Source organism: Leopardus geoffroyi, chromosome C3 (genome assembly GCF_018350155.1).
Source record: "Leopardus geoffroyi isolate Oge1 chromosome C3, O.geoffroyi_Oge1_pat1.0, whole genome shotgun sequence".
NCBI lineage: Eukaryota > Metazoa > Chordata > Mammalia > Carnivora > Felidae > Leopardus > Leopardus geoffroyi.
This window is the reverse complement of record NC_059338.1, coordinates 28543313-28560456: the sequence shown is the minus strand read 5'-3', so window position 1 is coordinate 28560456 and position 17144 is coordinate 28543313. Positions and strand designations below refer to the sequence as shown.

The 17144-nt window shown below is 49.0% G+C and overlaps 1 protein-coding gene across 5 annotated transcripts in view; it reads left to right on the top strand.

Annotated features, from left to right (window-relative positions):
- Nucleotides 1-17144, top strand: part of LGR6 (leucine rich repeat containing G protein-coupled receptor 6) — a 121419-nt gene that overhangs the window by 66105 nt on the left and 38170 nt on the right. For all 5 annotated transcript variants that reach the window (XM_045456480.1, XM_045456479.1, XM_045456481.1 and 2 more), the window contains 2 exons: nucleotides 10748-10963; nucleotides 16056-16127. In XM_045456480.1, coding sequence (XP_045312436.1) covers nucleotides 10748-10963; nucleotides 16056-16127 — 288 coding nt within the window. The remainder of the gene's footprint in view (nucleotides 1-10747; nucleotides 10964-16055; nucleotides 16128-17144) is intronic.

Genomic DNA, 17144 nt, shown 5'->3' with positions numbered 1-17144 from the left:
ATTCCCTCTCTCTCTCTCTCTCTATCTCTCTCTCTCACACACACACACACACACTGCATCACCATTGGTTGTTTATTTATTCATCTTCATTACTAGACTGTAAGATCCTTCAGTCAGGCATTCATGCCTGTATCCCTAAAGTCTTGCATTGAGCCTGACTAATTTCTTTTTTTTTTTTTATGTTTATTTATTTTGAGAGAGAGAGACAGAGAGAGAGAGACAGAGAGAGAGAGACAGAGAGAGAGCTAGCAGGGGCAGGGCAGGGAGAGAGGGAGACACAGAATCTGAAGCAGGCTCCAGGCTCTGAGCTATCAGCACAGAGCCCAACGTGGGGCTTGAGCTCACGAACCACGAGATCATGACCTGAGTCAAGGTCAGACGCTCAACAGACTGAGCCACCCGGGTGCCCCGAGCCTGATTAATTTCTTAAGGCTGTGTTGTCCAGTATGGTAGCCACTGAGCACATGTGTCAATTAAAATTAAGTAGATTTTAAAATGCAGTTGCTCAGCCACACCAGCCATATTTAAACTGTTCAATAGCCACATGTGCCTAGTGGCTACCATTTTGGATATTGTGGATATTGAACTTTTCTCTCATGTCAGAAAGCTCTGTTAGACAGTGTTGTCTTAGAAAGTTACAGCACCCAAGTTGGAGGAATCATGGGTCTGGGGAGTTCTTAGCTGCCCAGACTACATATATGTCACTGCCTTGCACAGAGAAGGTGTGTGAAGGAAATCTCCTACAGGTGGGTCTGGCGTTCAATCACTTGGGTTTGAAGCTTGGTTGCTATTTCTAGTGTAGACACACTGCCAACACCTTTTCTGACTATAGCCCCAAGTTATCAGCTATCTAAGAGCATCTGCTGGACTATTCTCCTTAGCTAAGAGATTTCTTTTTGTTTGTTTGTTTTTTAACTTTTAATTTATTTTTTTAAAATTTACATCCAAATTAGTTAGCATATAGTGAAACAATGATTTCAGGAGTAGATTCCTTAGTGCCCCTTACCCATTTAGCCCATCCCCCCCTCCAGTAACCCTCTGTTTGTTCTCCATATTTATGAGTCTCTTCTGTTTTGTCCCCCTCCCTGTTTTTATATGATTTTTGTTTCCCTTCCCTTATGTTCATCTGTTTTGTCTCTTAAAGTCCTCATATGAGTGAAGTCATATGATTTTTGTCTTTCTCTGACTGACTAATTTCCCTTAGCATAATACCATCCAGTTCCATCCATGTAGCTGCAAATGGCAAGATTTCATTCTTTTTGATTGCTGAGTAATACTATGTTGTATATGTATACCACATTCTCTTTATCCGTTCATCCATCAGTGAACATTTGGGCTCTTTCCATACTTTGGCTATTGTTGATAGTGCTGCTATAAACACTGGGGTACATGTGTCCCTTCGAAACAGTACACCTGTGTCCCTTGGATAAATACCTAGTAGTGCAATTGCTGGGTCATAGGGTAGTTCTGTTTTTAGTTTTCTGAGGAACCTCAATACTGTTTTCCAGAGTGGCTGCACCAGCTTGCATTCCCAAAGAGATTTCTTTTCATGGAATGGAAAGGGCCTTTCAGGACAAGCACTGACATCTTGCCAAAGGGAAGGCTCATCAATAAACCTGGGCTGAGTGGTGTCTACTTCAAGGTGAAGAGCTTTGGCTCAAGGATTGTCTAGGTTCTCTCTTCCCTCCCCTGACCTTTACCATCCTAGACAGGAATAAAAGTTGTTAGCTGAGGCAAAGGGTGGACTTGCCTAGCATTCACTTCCTGCAGCCCCCGTGAGCTAGGGGATCAGGATGATGGGGCAGCCTGAGGTCCCCCAGGATATGAGCAGCATTGGAAAGACTTCTAGAATTATGTGGCTGACCCTGGGCTCCTCTGTTCTATGCAGCTGAGGGATATGAGGCGTTTACATCAGAGTTCCTGGCCTGACAGTCTTGGAAAACTCAGTTTGCCTTCCCTTGGTGCCTCACACCCCTCCTGTCTGTACCTTTTCTGATTTCCTGGGGCCTGTGCCCCAAGAGCCTTACTTTTTCATAAGGAGAACTTGGAATTCTGCACTAGAGACAGACTCCCAACTCTCTCCCTGCCCTCTGCCTTCACCCATCCTTCCCAATCCAATCCCAACATGGGAGCCTCAGTGATCTTCCTAAAATGCCAATTTAACCTGTGACCCACTATAATCTGCCCCTTTGCAGCTTTCATTGTCTCATCTCTGGACCCTTCTCACTCATGTGTACACCATTGACTATTCACCAGACACCCTCCCTGCCTCTGTGGTTTTGCCCTTTCTGCTCCTTTGGACTTGCATCCCCTTTTCTAATACTGCCTCTTCGGAAAACTCCTCCTCCTCCCTTGGGAGCCAGCTCAAATGCCTCCTTCTCCGTGAGGTCTTCTGAATTTCTCACAGACAGAAAGAGTGGGACCCAGCTTCCTGAGCATTTTCTATACACTTGACTGAAGTATGTATAGCTGTGGGTTTAAAGCCACAGGCTTTGGAGTCAAACAAATGGCTTCACCTCCATGAGCCTCCTTTTCTGCATGTAAGACGCAGGTAATAAGATTCCTACTCCATCGGAATGGGGTAGAGATTCAATATGAAAATATATGTAAGATGCCAAACACAGCTGGCAACCAGCTAACTCTCAATAAATGTTAGCTAAAGAGTTTATATTGTTTTTATTAAATAATAAATAGTCTGAGAGCTTCTCTGGAGAGGGACTATGTGTTATACTATTTGAATCCCAGAACTGAGAACAATACTGGCCTAACAGTAGGTATTCAGTGAATGTTTAGTGGATTTAATCCAATCCACCGGATTGAATTTTTTAATCCTTTTTGATTGAACTAAATCCAATCCGACTGAATTCAAGACCAAAGGAATGACAGTGATTGAGTTGAGACTAATGTAATGAGGGGGCATTTCAGGCAACCCCATGGGTAGTGGGGAAATATTTGGGGGTAGCAGAGACCTTACAGGGTTCCTCACGGAACCACAAAGGGCCTTCACAGGAGGCAGGCTGTGGTCTCTACAAAGGGAGCCTGGAAGGGTGTCAGTGTGTCTGAAGGTAAAGTCATCTGAGTACTGGGCCCAAGCTGGTTGAGTGTGCCTGGTCCCCAGATGCACGAGCCCTCCCTAAGCAGGGCCAGAGCATTCTATGGGCAGGGAGCACCCCCCATACACACTGTTAGAGCCTCATGGCCCTCCATGCGGAGGCTGGTGGCTGGCACTTGTGGCTGGTGCTGGGGCCTGCTGCCTGTGGAAGGCCCTGGAGCACCTCCTCGCCACTCTGCAGGTGCCAGCCTGCTCTCTGCTGGAACCCTCGCCTTCCCTGGCAGGCTTTCCGTCAGGGCTGTTGGTCCCTCCAGGCAATGAACGGCTCCCACATGGAATATTTTCCCCACAGAATAACCATTTCCATAGTGGCTGCTTTTTGTTCTTTTTTCACTTTCAATATCCTCCCCCTTCTACTCTGCCTGTACTCCACTCCAACCAGAGCCTGAGAGGCTCCCTGCCCCTGTACTGCCCCCTTGTCCTGCTGAAAGTCACCTCTGTGCCTGTATGTGCTGGGAATGGGGACTGGGACTTTTGAGGTGAAAATCCAGACTGGGTTTTGCTCAGAGCAGCTAGTTGACAACTGGGTGCCAAATAGACAGTCCTTGTCCTCAAGGTACCTCACCGCCAACCTCTTTCTTACCCTCATACTCATAATCAGGAATTGAGAACAGAAGGTCTGGCCCACAGCTTTTGAGGGTTTCTGAGCTCAGGAGCAATACTGGCTTCGTGGGCATGTGGCCTGTGCAGTTATTCAGGACTTTGGCTCAAAAGATTTAGTGCTCTGCTGTTGCCATCTTGAAATTCTCTCTCTTTTTAAAAAATGTTTATTTATTTTGAGAGAGGGTAGAGAGAGAAAGAGGGGGAGAGAGAGAATCCCAACCAAGGTCTGGGCTGTCATTACAGAGCCGGACATGGGGCTCCATCTCATGAACCATGAGACCAGGACCTGAGCCAAAATCAAGAGTTGGATGTTCAACCTACTGAACCACCCAGGCGCCCCGCCATCTTGAAATTCTTAATCATTTTTGAATAAGGGTTTTCCATTCTCATTTTGTGTCTATCCCTGTAAATCACAAGTCCATCCTACTGGGGAAGGCCTGCATTGTGAACAGCTTCAAGCAGAGAAGCAAGTAGCTAGGTAGGAGTGAGAGTTGGGGCAGAGTTGGGGCAGAGTTGGGGCACCACCAAACTCAGTGAGCCAGTCACAGGATGAAAGCTGTCTCTGAACTTCTGAAATGGCACCTTGGCTCTTCTTTCCTTCTCTGCAAAAACCTGATGGGCTGACAAAGGAAAGGGGTACTCCAGAGCCTAAGATGGGCTGTGGATACTTTCTTAGGATGGGGGACCACATCACAGAAGGGGCCCTAGAAACACAGATTCTGTCTAGATAGATGAGAAACAATAGTCTTCCCTGAATGTCCCCAGCCTTGTGGAGCCCACTTCAAGCCTATCTATCTTCATGGATCCTGGTTTCTAGATTCTCTTTGCTCCTAAGGATCTTGTCCTATAATCACCATAGCCTCTCATATCACATGGCTCCAGCCTGGAGAAAGGACTCAAGTCACACATGACCTGAGTGTAATAGAACAGAAAGACCCTTGCTTTCTTCTCCCTGCTGGCCTCTTGATCCTCCCCTGGGACATGCTGACCTTTAGATTCAAAGCCAGCCTGTGTTCAGGGAGCAGGTACTATGTGACAGGCCCTGAGCTCGGAACTTCACATTCGTGATCCCTTTTAAATGAATACCTGGTGACATCTGTGGATCAGCTGGTGGTCCACTAGGAGCCCTGAATCTGTCCTTCTAGTCTTATATTTGACTAAGATCTGGTAGGAAATAAGATGGATTAAAGAAGGAAATTTCAGAAAGAATCCATTAGGTCAATCTAACGCCCTATGGGCTGTAAGGGACTTTGGTTTCCAGATATAAATATGCTTCCTGCAGCTGAGAGAGGTGTGTGTCTTTCTGTCATCCTATCCTTTTAGGGAAGCCAGGCTGATGGAAAGAAGTAGAAAGAAGCCCTGAGTTTGAGTCCCAGCCCTGCTACTCCCTTTGGGCATTTCTCTTTATCTCTCTGGGCTTCAGGTTCCTTATATAAAATGAGTGAGGCTGCCAGGCTCCTTTAGGCTGATATAATGTGGTTCTGAGTTTACACTATTGTCCTTCTGGGTCACTGTCAGTGAGCAACTTCTTGCTGTCTAACCCAAATATCTTCTGCTGCTACTTGCTTCCTGTTAGGTCTTTATCTCCTTTTAGTCCAACAGGGCCAGGCCCCCAAGTCGCCAGCTCTCTGGAATGTCCGATGGCCAGGTGACTTTCAGACCACCTGCTCCTTGGGACTTGGACTTGGAGGGAAGGGCCCCCAACCTTCACTTAAGCTTTTCCTGCCCCCTTGCCTGCCTCAGCCTCAGCTCTGGGTCGGGGGAGTGTGATAAGCCCTAGAAAGGTTAAATTGTTTCTGCAGAGCCCAAGCAAGCCCAAACTGGCCTGTGAGGTCCCAGCGAATCTGCCCTACTGCCGCAGGTAAGAATTATAGTCAAGAATCAGTCAAGCAGGCTAGGCCCACGTGGGAGAAAGAGAAGGGCTGTTGGGGGTTGTTGATTTTATTCCAGAGCTTAATTGGTATAATTGCTCTTTTCTTCCTGCCAAACCAGAGTCCGTCTGGATTGGCCCTCCCACCTGCGGATGGGGAACAGCTCAAAAAGGTCCATTAGTCCCAAATGGAGAATTCTGCTGGTTGCTTACAGGTTCCTTTGTCTCCCACCCAGATGCACGGGAGCCTGGCCCACTTGCCCTAGAGGGACCTCAGGACAGCCTGAACCCTGACTCAGGGGGGTCAGGCAGCTTCCTCAGACAGCACCCATCCTGCCAGATCTGAATTTATGTTTAGGGTGAGCTGGAAGTCCAGGCACATCACTCAGGCCAAGGTAGGCTTGGGCTGGGATGTGTACCCAGCATAGCGTTGCTGGATTTAGCAAATAAAAAGACATGTTGACCATTTAAATTTGGATTTCTGATAAATAACAAATAACTTTTAGGATAAGTATGTCTCATGTAATATGTGGGTTGGAGCCCAGGTAAACCTGAATTTCAGATACAGGGAGAGAGTGGAAGGGACTTCTTGGGGGCTCCCCAAAGTTCAGAAGTCCCTGAGGGAGGGAGGGTATGTCCCATAAGAGGAGAAAGAGGAAAATAGAAGCCAGTACTGCTCCATTTTCTTCCCTGCTGCCTCCCCCACTCCACTCTGGGCTCCTCAGGAAGCCCACCTCAAAGGGGGTGCTCTGTCCATACAGCCAAACCCACCAGGAGGATCCATAATTGCCAGATTCCCAGTTTCTCCCTTGGGTCCCCAGGGCCCCTGTGGATAGCCTCCTTGTTAGAAGGAAAGGTAATTCTGGGTAGCAGGCCTCAAATGGGGCGTTTTGCCTGCATTTAACCTCAGTCTCTGAGATGAGCAGGTAGTCAACCTATATAGCTGAAGAAAGCAACCCAAAAGTGTTAAGAGAGAGGCTTTGTGACTAGATCTGATGGCTAAGCTCACACTTCCTTCCTGCTCACCAGAGCCCCTGGGTTAGAGTCGCCACATAAAATAGGAATATTGCATGGGACTTACTAATTTTAAAAAGTTATTCCTTGTGGGTGTGCTTCGGTGACTCAGTTAAGCATCTGACTCTCAGTTTCGGCTCAGGTCATGATCTCACTATTTCGTGAGTTCAAGCCCTGTGTTGGGGAGAGAAAATCTGCTTGGGACTCTCCCTCTCTCTCTCTCTCTCCCTCTCTCTCTACTTCTCTCCTGCTCACATTGTCTCTGTCTCCCTCAAAATAAATAAATAAACATTAAAAAAATTGTTTTTAAGTTATTCCTGTGTATCTGAAATTCGGGTTTACCTGGGATACAACCCACATACTGCATGGGACATACTTATCCTCAAAATTATGTGTTATTTGTCTGAAATCCAAATTTAAATGGGCAACATGTCTTTTTATTTGCTAAATCCAGCAACACTATGCTGGGTCCACATCCCAGCCCAAGCCTACCTTGGCCTGAGCGACGTGCCTGGATTCTGCTCACCCTAAACACGAATTCAGATCTGACTGATTTCTTCCACGTGTTCATCCCACCTTCTTCATTTGTCAGTTTGCTTGATTTCCCTCTCTGGCACGTCCCTGTCCCCAGGTATCAGGAGCAGGGTTTCAGGCACCTTCCCTCTAACATGCTCCACCACCCCACTCCAAGAGATCTACAAGCCCAGCTGGGAGAGGCATTCTCTCCAATAGAGCAGAAAGGGGCCCCGGGGGTTCATCCAGCCCAGCCCTTTCCTGGGAAAGTATTATCCTGAGCCAGGCTTGTGCTTGGCCCAACCTGGTAGAAGTGACCCCTCTTGGACCCTCCTGCCTCTGGGTTGCACAAAATGCAGGAGGTGGAGTAATCAGGGCCATAGGTTACATGTGAAAGTGTGCACATGTGCATGCATGGGCACACGTGTGTACTCACACATATGCATATGCATGAGAGGTAGCTTCCAAATGCCGCCAAAGCCACAGGGTAAGAGACGGTTTCCCCCCTGCCCTGCCCCAGCGCCACTTTCTGTCTGCCCCATAGCACCTTCCCTGTGTCCATATACCCGGGGCCATTGTCTACCAGGGGTTCGATCATGGCCTCTGCCCTGATTCTCAGGCTTTGTCAAATAGAGCAGCAGGTTCCCGCCCTCCTCATGCCCCCCGGTACCAGCATCACACAACGGTGAGGCACATGGCTTTCGGCACCAGACAACCTGAGTTGGAACCCCAGCTCTGTGGCTCACTAGCTAAGGGACCCTGGGTGGCTTCATCTCTCTGTAAAATGGGCCTAATCAGACCTACGTCGTGGAATTGCTACAAGAGCACAGATCACACACTTGCACCTGGCGTATGACAAGGTCTCAGTAAGCAGAAGCATCGGTTGCTATTGGTGTCACACTTGTCACTATAGGATTGCTCCCAGCCCAAGGCTTTAGAGAGAGAGGGAGCACCCCCACCTTGGGGATTCAGGCCTCCAGGGTCTGTTCTACCCTTTAGGTAAGCAGTTGCAGAGAGCAGGACGCAGGCCTGTCTGACAAGCCATGCCCTAGCTGTCCTGGTCCCCTATATCCAGTGGGTTGTTGGGCCTTATTGATTTGACTTCCTAAGGATGTCTGAAATCTGTGCCCACTTCCCCCATCCACATTGGCCCTGTATTGTCCTGCTTTGAGGCCTTCACTCATGATACCCCGCTTTCTACCTCTCCTTGTCTGAATCTTATCTTTTCTTAAGGCTCTCTCAATAGTCACTCTGCCTGTGTAGTTCTAAGATTCAGGGCTTGGCTGTCTGTCTGTGGTCTCTGAGAAAGCTGGGGCCAAGATGCTGCCCTCACTGAGAGGAAGTAAGTAGGGCAGTGGCATTCTGACGGGGTGCTAAGAAGACCCCTGGAATTGCTGGATGACTTTGTTGTGACAGGGAGCCTGCCAGGCCAGCAGCGTACTCTCCCGAGTCAGGAGCAACAGGGGTCACCATCAGGAGAGGACACTTTTTGGGACTGAATACCAGAGGGGCAAAAGTTACTTCTCAAGCTTTATGGGTATGGCTATCTGTTTCTGGACCAGGAGGTTGTGTAAAGCAACTATCTCTTTGCCTGTCTTCCGGCCTCCAATATGGCCCTTCTCCTATACCAACAAGGTCAACAGAGGAATCTCTCTGAAACAGAAATCTGGCCATTCTTCCTTCGCTTTAAACCCTTCAGTGGCTCCCTGTTTCCCTGAACATAGCATTGCTCACAGGGCCCAGCAAGCTCTGGCTCCGCCCCCCCGGTTAGCTCCACCTTACACTTTTCTCCCTGTTTCCCCTCTCTCCCCTCCTGCGGCCCTACCTGACCACTTTCAGTCTCCTACAACGCTGCACCCTCAATTTCCCATATGTCTTTGCTCTGCTTGGAATTCTTTTCCCCATCTCCTCCCCTGACCAGTTCCTCCTTGGCCACCAGGTCTGCATGTAAACATCACTTTGTCCGGGAGGCTCTTCCTGAGGCCCACACACCTGTGCTTCCCCCGTATCACTGCACTCTGAATATGGCTGACTTTCCCACTGGATTGTAAGCTACATAAGGAAGCACAGGGACACTGTCTTCTCGGCAGCTGATACTTATCCAATGTTTCCCAAATTTGTGGGAAGAAGCATCTAGGGTGTTCTTTAGAAACAGATTCCTAGGCCCCACCCCAGTCCTTCTGAACTAGACTACCCTGGGGAGGGGCTTGGGAGTCTGTGTTTTCATAAGCTTCCAGTCAGTCAGACCATTAAGGGTATAGTGACCACCATTGGTATAGACTATATCTGGAGTGACATGCCTTGCCAGTAGAGGGCACCTACTGAAGGGTTTTTGATCCCATCAGGTGAGGTTTCGTGTAGGTGGGAGGTCTTTCCTAATCACAGCTTTCAAGGACTATCTCAGTCAGTTTGCTTTTCCATCTAAGGTTCCAGCATTGACCTGTCCACCATTCCCCTTGATGGTAAGCCAGGAGTGTCTCCAAGTGGTGCTTAAGATGTTTGGCAAGAAGAGCACTGGTAAAATGGCTTATGGAAGAGATAGAAGCACTTCTGGACCTTCCTCTGCACACCCTGAACTCCAGTCACATCAATTGTCCTTTAGGTTCAGGATTAGGGAGTCTTAGCGCCTTTGTGGACAAAGGCTGGGTTTCAGTGACTTAGGTGCCATATACCGTGTGGGAGAACCATGCCTCAAGACAAAGCCTCCCTTCAAGATAGAAAAGTCTAGGAGTAGACCAATGGTCACAGGCCAGCTTGTCTGGTCCCCATGGGACCAACCACCCAGGGTGATCTGATTTCAGCCCAAGAGACCAGGAGGCAGAAGACAGTAGCATATTGATAAAGGACATCACAGATGGGATACACCTGTAAAAAGCTAAGACGGGCTTGTCTTGCTGGGCTGAACTTCTAGATCTTTTAGAATTTACATTAGAAGTCCTCATGAAACCTAGGAATCTCTGGTTTTGCACAGACAGGATCACCACCATCTATTTACCTGTTCTGAAAAGTAGCATATCAAGGACTTCAACTGTATTATATAGGGACCTCCCATAGGTAATCACCTGAGCAAGAAGCCCCAGGACCTTGTCAGGAGCTTCATCTAACCACTGGGTCCTTGAAGAGACAAAGAGCAAACGATACTAGGGTTGGGTGACAGGGAGTGGCTAGTGTCTTTGGGGAGGCATTTTCTTTGCTTAGGTCCAGAGGGAGAAAATTTCCCCCTGCAAATGTTGGGAGCATCCCCACTCTATGACCTTGAACCGGACAGGGTTGGGAAGAAGAGTGGCACACCCAAAGCAGGGGAGCTAGGCCATCAATTTAAAAGCCTGAGGGTTTGAGGGAAATATTGGTTATCCACAGATGGGCTATGGGTTCAACATTGGGTCTGAGAGGAAGAGTTGGTATCATAAATAGGAACATATGGCATAAAGAATCAAGAATTCTTGGTTGGAATGGAGGCAAAATATGGGAGCTTGAACAGGTGGGGTATAGGATAAGTGGTGGCCAAGTCGCAGCTTTAGTCCTAGGGTACTTCAAAGGCCTGTTGGGGTCCTGGCTGGCCCAGCTCGGCCCAGTCCCAAACCTTGGTCTGTGTCTTGCCCTGGATTGATCTTCTCCATCCTCTCTTCCACCAGGCGCCTAGATGCCAACCTCATCTCCCTGGTCCCGGAAAGGAGCTTTGAAGGGCTGTCCTCCCTCCGCCACCTGTGGCTGGACGACAATGCACTCACCGAGATCCCTGTCAGGGCCCTCAACAACCTCCCTGCCCTACAGGCCATGACCCTGGCCCTCAACCGCATCAGCCACATCCCTGACTACGCCTTCCAGAACCTCACCAGCCTTGTGGTGCTGTGAGTGCTGCTCTGCCTCCCACTCCGGGGTGGTGGGGGGAGGGGTCCTGCTGGGGGCTGCACGTTTACTCCAGAGTTGGGTTGGAAGTCTGGATTGCTTTGCTCTTCTCTACATGTTACTGAACCGTCTGGCCTCAGTTTCCCCTTTATAAAATGAGGATGATCATCCCCTGTTGACCCCATGGGGATTATCATGAGGCCAAATGACAGTAGAGCTGTAGAAGTGCTCTTACACCATCATCAGAAAGCAGAAATTAACCTATTTGTTTCTCACTATGCAAATATAATAACTATACCAAGCTAATTGGACTACAAGTCAAGAATCTCTTAAATGATTTCTACCATATTCAACAATCAGATGGCGCAGTCTGATGCTTTGGCACCAGGATAGGATAAATTCATCTCAGTTCCCAGGCCTGGAGAACCAGAGAAATGCCATCACTTGTAATTAGACACCAACACCCCATCAGGGTAATTACCTGGGAGATAGTATCCCTGGCAGGAATTGGGGACTGGGGTTACCTCTGCCTCCCCAGTGAGAACTTTAGAGTGCAAATTAGTTCCCAGCTAATTGCTATGAGTGATTGGAAAGTTCATAGGGTAATTACTAAGGGTTTGGAGGTCATGTGTAATTGCTTTGGGTTACACACTAATTGCTAGGGAACATATGTGTTAGTGACGCTGCTAAAATGGCAACCTTGACTCCCCTACTCTTGAAAATCTGGTGTGATTTTCCAAATCAGAGAACAGTTGATGCTTAGATCCATTTGAAAGGTGAAAAATCAGGCACCAATTTGTTTGTCTAATTCTCTGTCCTGGGAGACTAGAGAACCAAGATGAATATCCTCATGGATCATGTTTTTCAATCAGGACGGCCATTCCATCTCTCCTTCTGGAAGTCACTGAGGGTATTTACACAAGGCAAACAGAACAAGGTGACTGATTCTAGTTTTGGTGACATCCCTGTGACACCCTGAGGGAATGGGGTCAGATGTCTGCAAGAGACAAGACTGGGAAAATGAAGATCACATGATGGGTCCCAGACAAATGAACAGTAGCAGGCATTTTCAGAACTCCTATGTGGACACTGACGATTCTAAGAAGTATGAGAACAGCTGCTGCCCTCCAGGGAGGGGTCGACACTCTAGTTGAAACAGCAGAATAAATGTGGAAAAAGACAGCTAATGATGTAATGTAATGCATGCCAAGATAGCTGATGATAGATACAGGTCCATGCAAAGTAGGAATACTGGGGCGGTAAAGCAAGTGTAGAGGGTAAGAGGGAAGGCTTCAGGGGGAAGGTGGGTGGGTCTTGGACCTGGAAAGATGATGAAGAATGAGATGGTGAAGACAATGACATTGTTCCAAGCAGTGTCGTGAAGACACTGAGGGGAAGTTGGGGTGTTTGGTGGCCGGCGAATAGGCCAGTCTGGTGGGAGCAGAGGATCCTCGTGCAGAGTGTTGGAGAAAAGGCTGGACAGGTGGGTTGAGGGACTCACAGTGTCAGAGCAGGAGGTTTGGCTTTTGTCCATCACTGGGGAAGGGGAGCTTGAAGGTTTTCAGGCAAAGATGAGAAGGAGGTATTTTAGGAAGACTGATTCAAAGGGATGGGAACGGGAAGACAGTTAGGAAGCTCTCGTTTATCAACCAAAGTCTAGTTTAAGGAGGTGGCAGAAGGAACAGAAGGGAAGACATGATGGAGGGATGTTTTGAAGGAAGAATCAATCTGATTTAGAGATTTTCAGAGGGTACAAGACCAGGAGGAAGGGAAATCAGAAATGACTCCTAAGTCTGGTTGGGAACCAGGGAATTGGAACAGTTGGCCTGCTGCAGATCCAGGAGGGGTGAGGGCCCCGCTGGGCAAAAGGAAGGACAAGAGACAAAAGAAAGAAAACCTACTGGGGCAGGAGCAAAGCTGAAGGACAGCTGGCCCCTCTGCGTGAGACAGGGCCAGAAGCATTACCCCTTTGTCCTGCCTCCAACTCACCTGAGAGGGGAAAGGAGGCTGGAGAAAGCTATCCAGGGACTATGGGACGAGCTACAGAAAGACCCAGGAGGTAGATAAGGAAGACCGTGTGATAGGAAGTAAGAAAGTTTGGTTAAACCCAAGTGGTGCCCAAGGGTCTAGCTGGAGGTGTCAGTAGATAAGTGGGGTGGAGGAGGAGGGGCTTCTCTTCAACCTGAACCCAGGGCTTGTATCAGGCTGCTCTGATATGCATGCAACTCCTTCCTATCACCGCTCTAGCACTGACAAGACCCCGGGAAAATGCTTAATCGGGTGGTGTCAGTGGTACAAATCTTGTCTCTTCATTTGAACCATAAGCCCCAACAGTCTGCCCCAGCCTGGGCTGCTGGAGGTGTCCAGGATGTCTGGGCTGAATGAATGATTTGGGACAGCAAGTTGGAACCCTGGAGCCAGATATTTAGGAAGCTGAGATGGTGTAGACCAGAGATGCTGGGGGAGGTGGAAGGGCCTGGAAAATGGAGACCAGCGTTCAGCAGGAGGCAGAAGAAATGATAAGAGTTTGGTGACAGTCAGGATACAGGCATGGAGGAAACGGAGAAAATTAAAACCCCTTGGAAAGGGGCGATAGTGTATTCCCAGGATGCAAAGAGCTGTGTTTTCCCTATCAAATCAGAAACTCCATATGGGAGGGGTCTGTCTCCCCTTGGAACCTGGTGGTGCAGGTGGACAAGGATGGGGAAGGCATACAGGACCCATGACTCTCTCAACTCCCATCTCTATCCATCTATGTTGGATGGGGTTTTCTTGTTTCGAACAACACCTTGCAGGCCTGCGGGATTTCTTCCCCTTTTAAGTGATTTCCTTTTTCTGCCTGAAAAGGCTTTTTAATTCTTTAACTTTGATAAATTAATTCGAAAATGTCACAGTGTAGAATGCTCTGCATCTGATTTTCCTGAGACAATGGATGCTTCTGAGCTGCAGATTCCCTGCTTTCTCCACTTTAGAGAATTTTTCTTCTGTATTATATGTTTGAATATATCTCCCATCTCATTTTTGGATTCTCTCCCTCTGAGACATCCATTACCCCTGTGGTTGAATCACCTTTATGTCTCCTACATCCATCCGTTACGGTTTTAGCCTTTTTGTCTCATTCAGCCACCATTCGCCATGGTTATCTCAAGTTTTTTCTCTGACACCCACTCAATTTTCAGCAGTGTTTACCCTGTTCCTTGGCTCAAATCTCTTGACTAGTTTTTTTTAATAATGTAGTTTGGGTCCCCAGTTTGTTTTTGTCGTCCACGATGCCATTTCTCTTTCATTTTTAAAATTTCGCCTTTGAAATATTATTTTGGGAGATTGTTTTGTAGCAGGAGGCCACTGTGGTAAATTTCCTTCTGCCCTCCCCCATTAGTTATATTTTTTTCCTTGGCTTGGAACTTTACCTGCTTTTGGGTGCTCTCTTCTTCCCGCCCTCGGTCTCCCTGGTACATCCATAATTGCCATGTGAATCCTTTGTTCTGGCCTCTGCCTAGAAAGCTGTCAAGTTGTTCTCAGTCTGTCATCTTTGGGCCCCATAGGTTCTCCCCTCCAAGCTAAAGTTTGTGGGCTAGTATTGTGGGTAGAGGAGGTTCCGTCCGCTTTTCTGTAGTAGAAGCAGGGGGAGTGTGCTCTGAAGGGGGAGCCCAGTCTTTGTTAGACAGCCTGGGCTCTGCTCTGTCTGCAGAGTCAGAGTGTATTAACTGTGTGAGTTCACTCCCTCCACCCAAGAATCCCCTTGGGCTTCAAGTCATTTCCTCCATTCAGTGAGTAGCCTGGAGCCTTTATTTTACTCCTCTGTTTCACCTGTTTCCTCTGGAAGCCAGAAGTAGGGAGGGGAAAAGAACATTATTTAGATTGGGGGGTTTTAAGGGAAATTCTCAGGATTTTGTTTTCTTGCCAATTCAGTTCCTGAAGAAAGGGGGAGATTATTAGGAGTTCCAGAGTTTTCCTTGGTCTCCAGTTTGTGCAGTTTATTTGCATTAACTTATGTCTCTGTCTTTGCTTTGTTGCTACTTATATTTGGGCTGGAGACAGGGGTCTCTGCTATTTTTGCTTCTTTCGTTAGGAATTCGGAGAAGAACATTCTGTCACTTATTTTCTTTTTTTTAAATTTTTTTTTTCAACGTTTATTTATTTTTGGGACAGAGAGAGACACAGCATGAACGGGGGAAGGGCTGAGAGAGAGGGAGACACAGAATTGGAAACAGGCTCCAGGCTCTGAGCCATCAGCCCAGAGCCCGACGCGGGGCTCGAACTCACGGACCGCGAGATCGTGACCTGGCTGAAGTCGGACGCTTAACCGACTGCGCCACCCAGGCGCCCCATGTCACTTATTTTCAATTCGCTATTTACCTTGGAAGTGTCTTCCAAATGGATCTTTTACATCTCGGCAACCTGTGTGCACTCTGGCCAAGCCCTTCACCATCCTGCGCAGACACACGTGCTCATCTCTACCTCCCCACCTTTGTCCCCCTGTTAACTCTGCCTGGAATGTCCTTCCCTCTGCCTGTCCAGATCACCTATCCTTCAAGGCCCTGCTCTGGATCACCACCTCTATAAAGCCTTCCCTGACTCCTCTGGTCTCACCAGTCTCCCATCTCTGAGCCTGTCTACAGCCCTCTCCAGCTATAACAGAAAGCTTAGCCTTTAATTATATGTTGTCTGCAGTGGTTTGCTCTTGGCTCCCATAAGCGCGTCTGGCCACTGAGTCAGGCAGGCTGGGTCCTGGGGAGCAGGACCGTAGAAGAAGCCTCAGACTGGAGCCCTTCTGACATCAGGCCTCTCTCCAAGAGCTTAGTGGGAGCCTGCCTCAGCCTTGGCCTTGGGCACTCCTCTTGCATTTTCCTTCAATAGGCAGTTAAAACCGTGTAGCCCATGGTTAATCCAACCTTGGAGATCGTAACTTCGGAAGTCAGTCTTGGCCAATCATTTTGTCCCTGGAGATAAAGGGCTGGACCACTGGGGTCACTCTGTCCATGCTTCTGCCTCCACTTTGCTGCTTAAGCCACCGTCTGCTCTCCACCCCCACCCCATCCCCCGCCCGATGCTGTGGGCGCCCATTCTGACGTGCCTTTCCTTCCCACACAGGCATCTTCATAACAACCGCATCCAGCATCTGGGGACCCACAGCTTCGAGGGGCTGCGCAATCTGGAGACGCTGTGAGTGCCCAGGCTGTGGTAGGGCTCTGTCCTGGTGAGGAAGGCCCGGAGGCCCGCAGGAGGGAGGGGAGGCTGGCGGAGGGAGAAGCCAGCGGGACTGGGGTGCTGGGGCCTGGCTCCAGGCCTGGTCACCCACGTGCCCCTCCCTGGCATTTTCCGTAGGATGTCACACAGAATGCATTCCTTCCTCCTGCAGGTGGGTGGGAATGTGCCCTCCGGGAGTTCAGGGTGGCCCGCGGAGGGGGAATCCAGGATCTCTGCCAGCAGAGACCATCGAAATAGTGAACACTTTAGATAGATAGGAGAGCCAGAAGAATGAGGATATCGAGCCTGGGGAATGGAAGGCTTGGGGGTGGGGCTGGGGCTGATTTGATGGCAGTTTTGACATCTGTTTAAGGGAGGCTGCTGACAGAAGGGAGGGTAATACCATGGAGTCATGCCGGTACGGTTTGCCAGTGGATCTAACTAGCTAAATGATTAATGGGGAGATGGCCCATTCAGCGCTCCGGCCTGACTATAAAAAGCACCCAAGTTGTTGACGCTTAAAAAGCCATATTATTCACACATCATCATCCTGGAATTCGGTTAAGGTCAGAATGCACCCAAACCCTCCCATCATTTCCTCTGGCGTCCCGCCAGCCCCCGCAGAGTGGGCTGAGTGGGCCCCATTTGAGCAAACAACTGGCTGGGCTCTCTAAGTCCGCAGGCCATGCCAGCTGGGGTCCCGCAGCTGCCATGAGGGAGCTGGCTGCCACGGTCACCTGGTACAGGCCAGCAGCGCCCAGGAGAGGAGGACCTCCCGGGTCAGGCGTGAGCCACTGAGGTTGGGGCAGGGCTCACAGTGTCAGGGGCATGGCCACAGTGCCTTTGCCTCCCCTTCTCCACCTCCTCCCTCCTCCCCCGACACGCAAACGAATACCCGAGCTCCTGAGGTGAGGGATTTTCAAGAATCCAAAGCAGCCCAGGAGAAAATGCTGGGAGACAAGCTGTGACCTGAGGAAAGCAACGGTTTGGGGA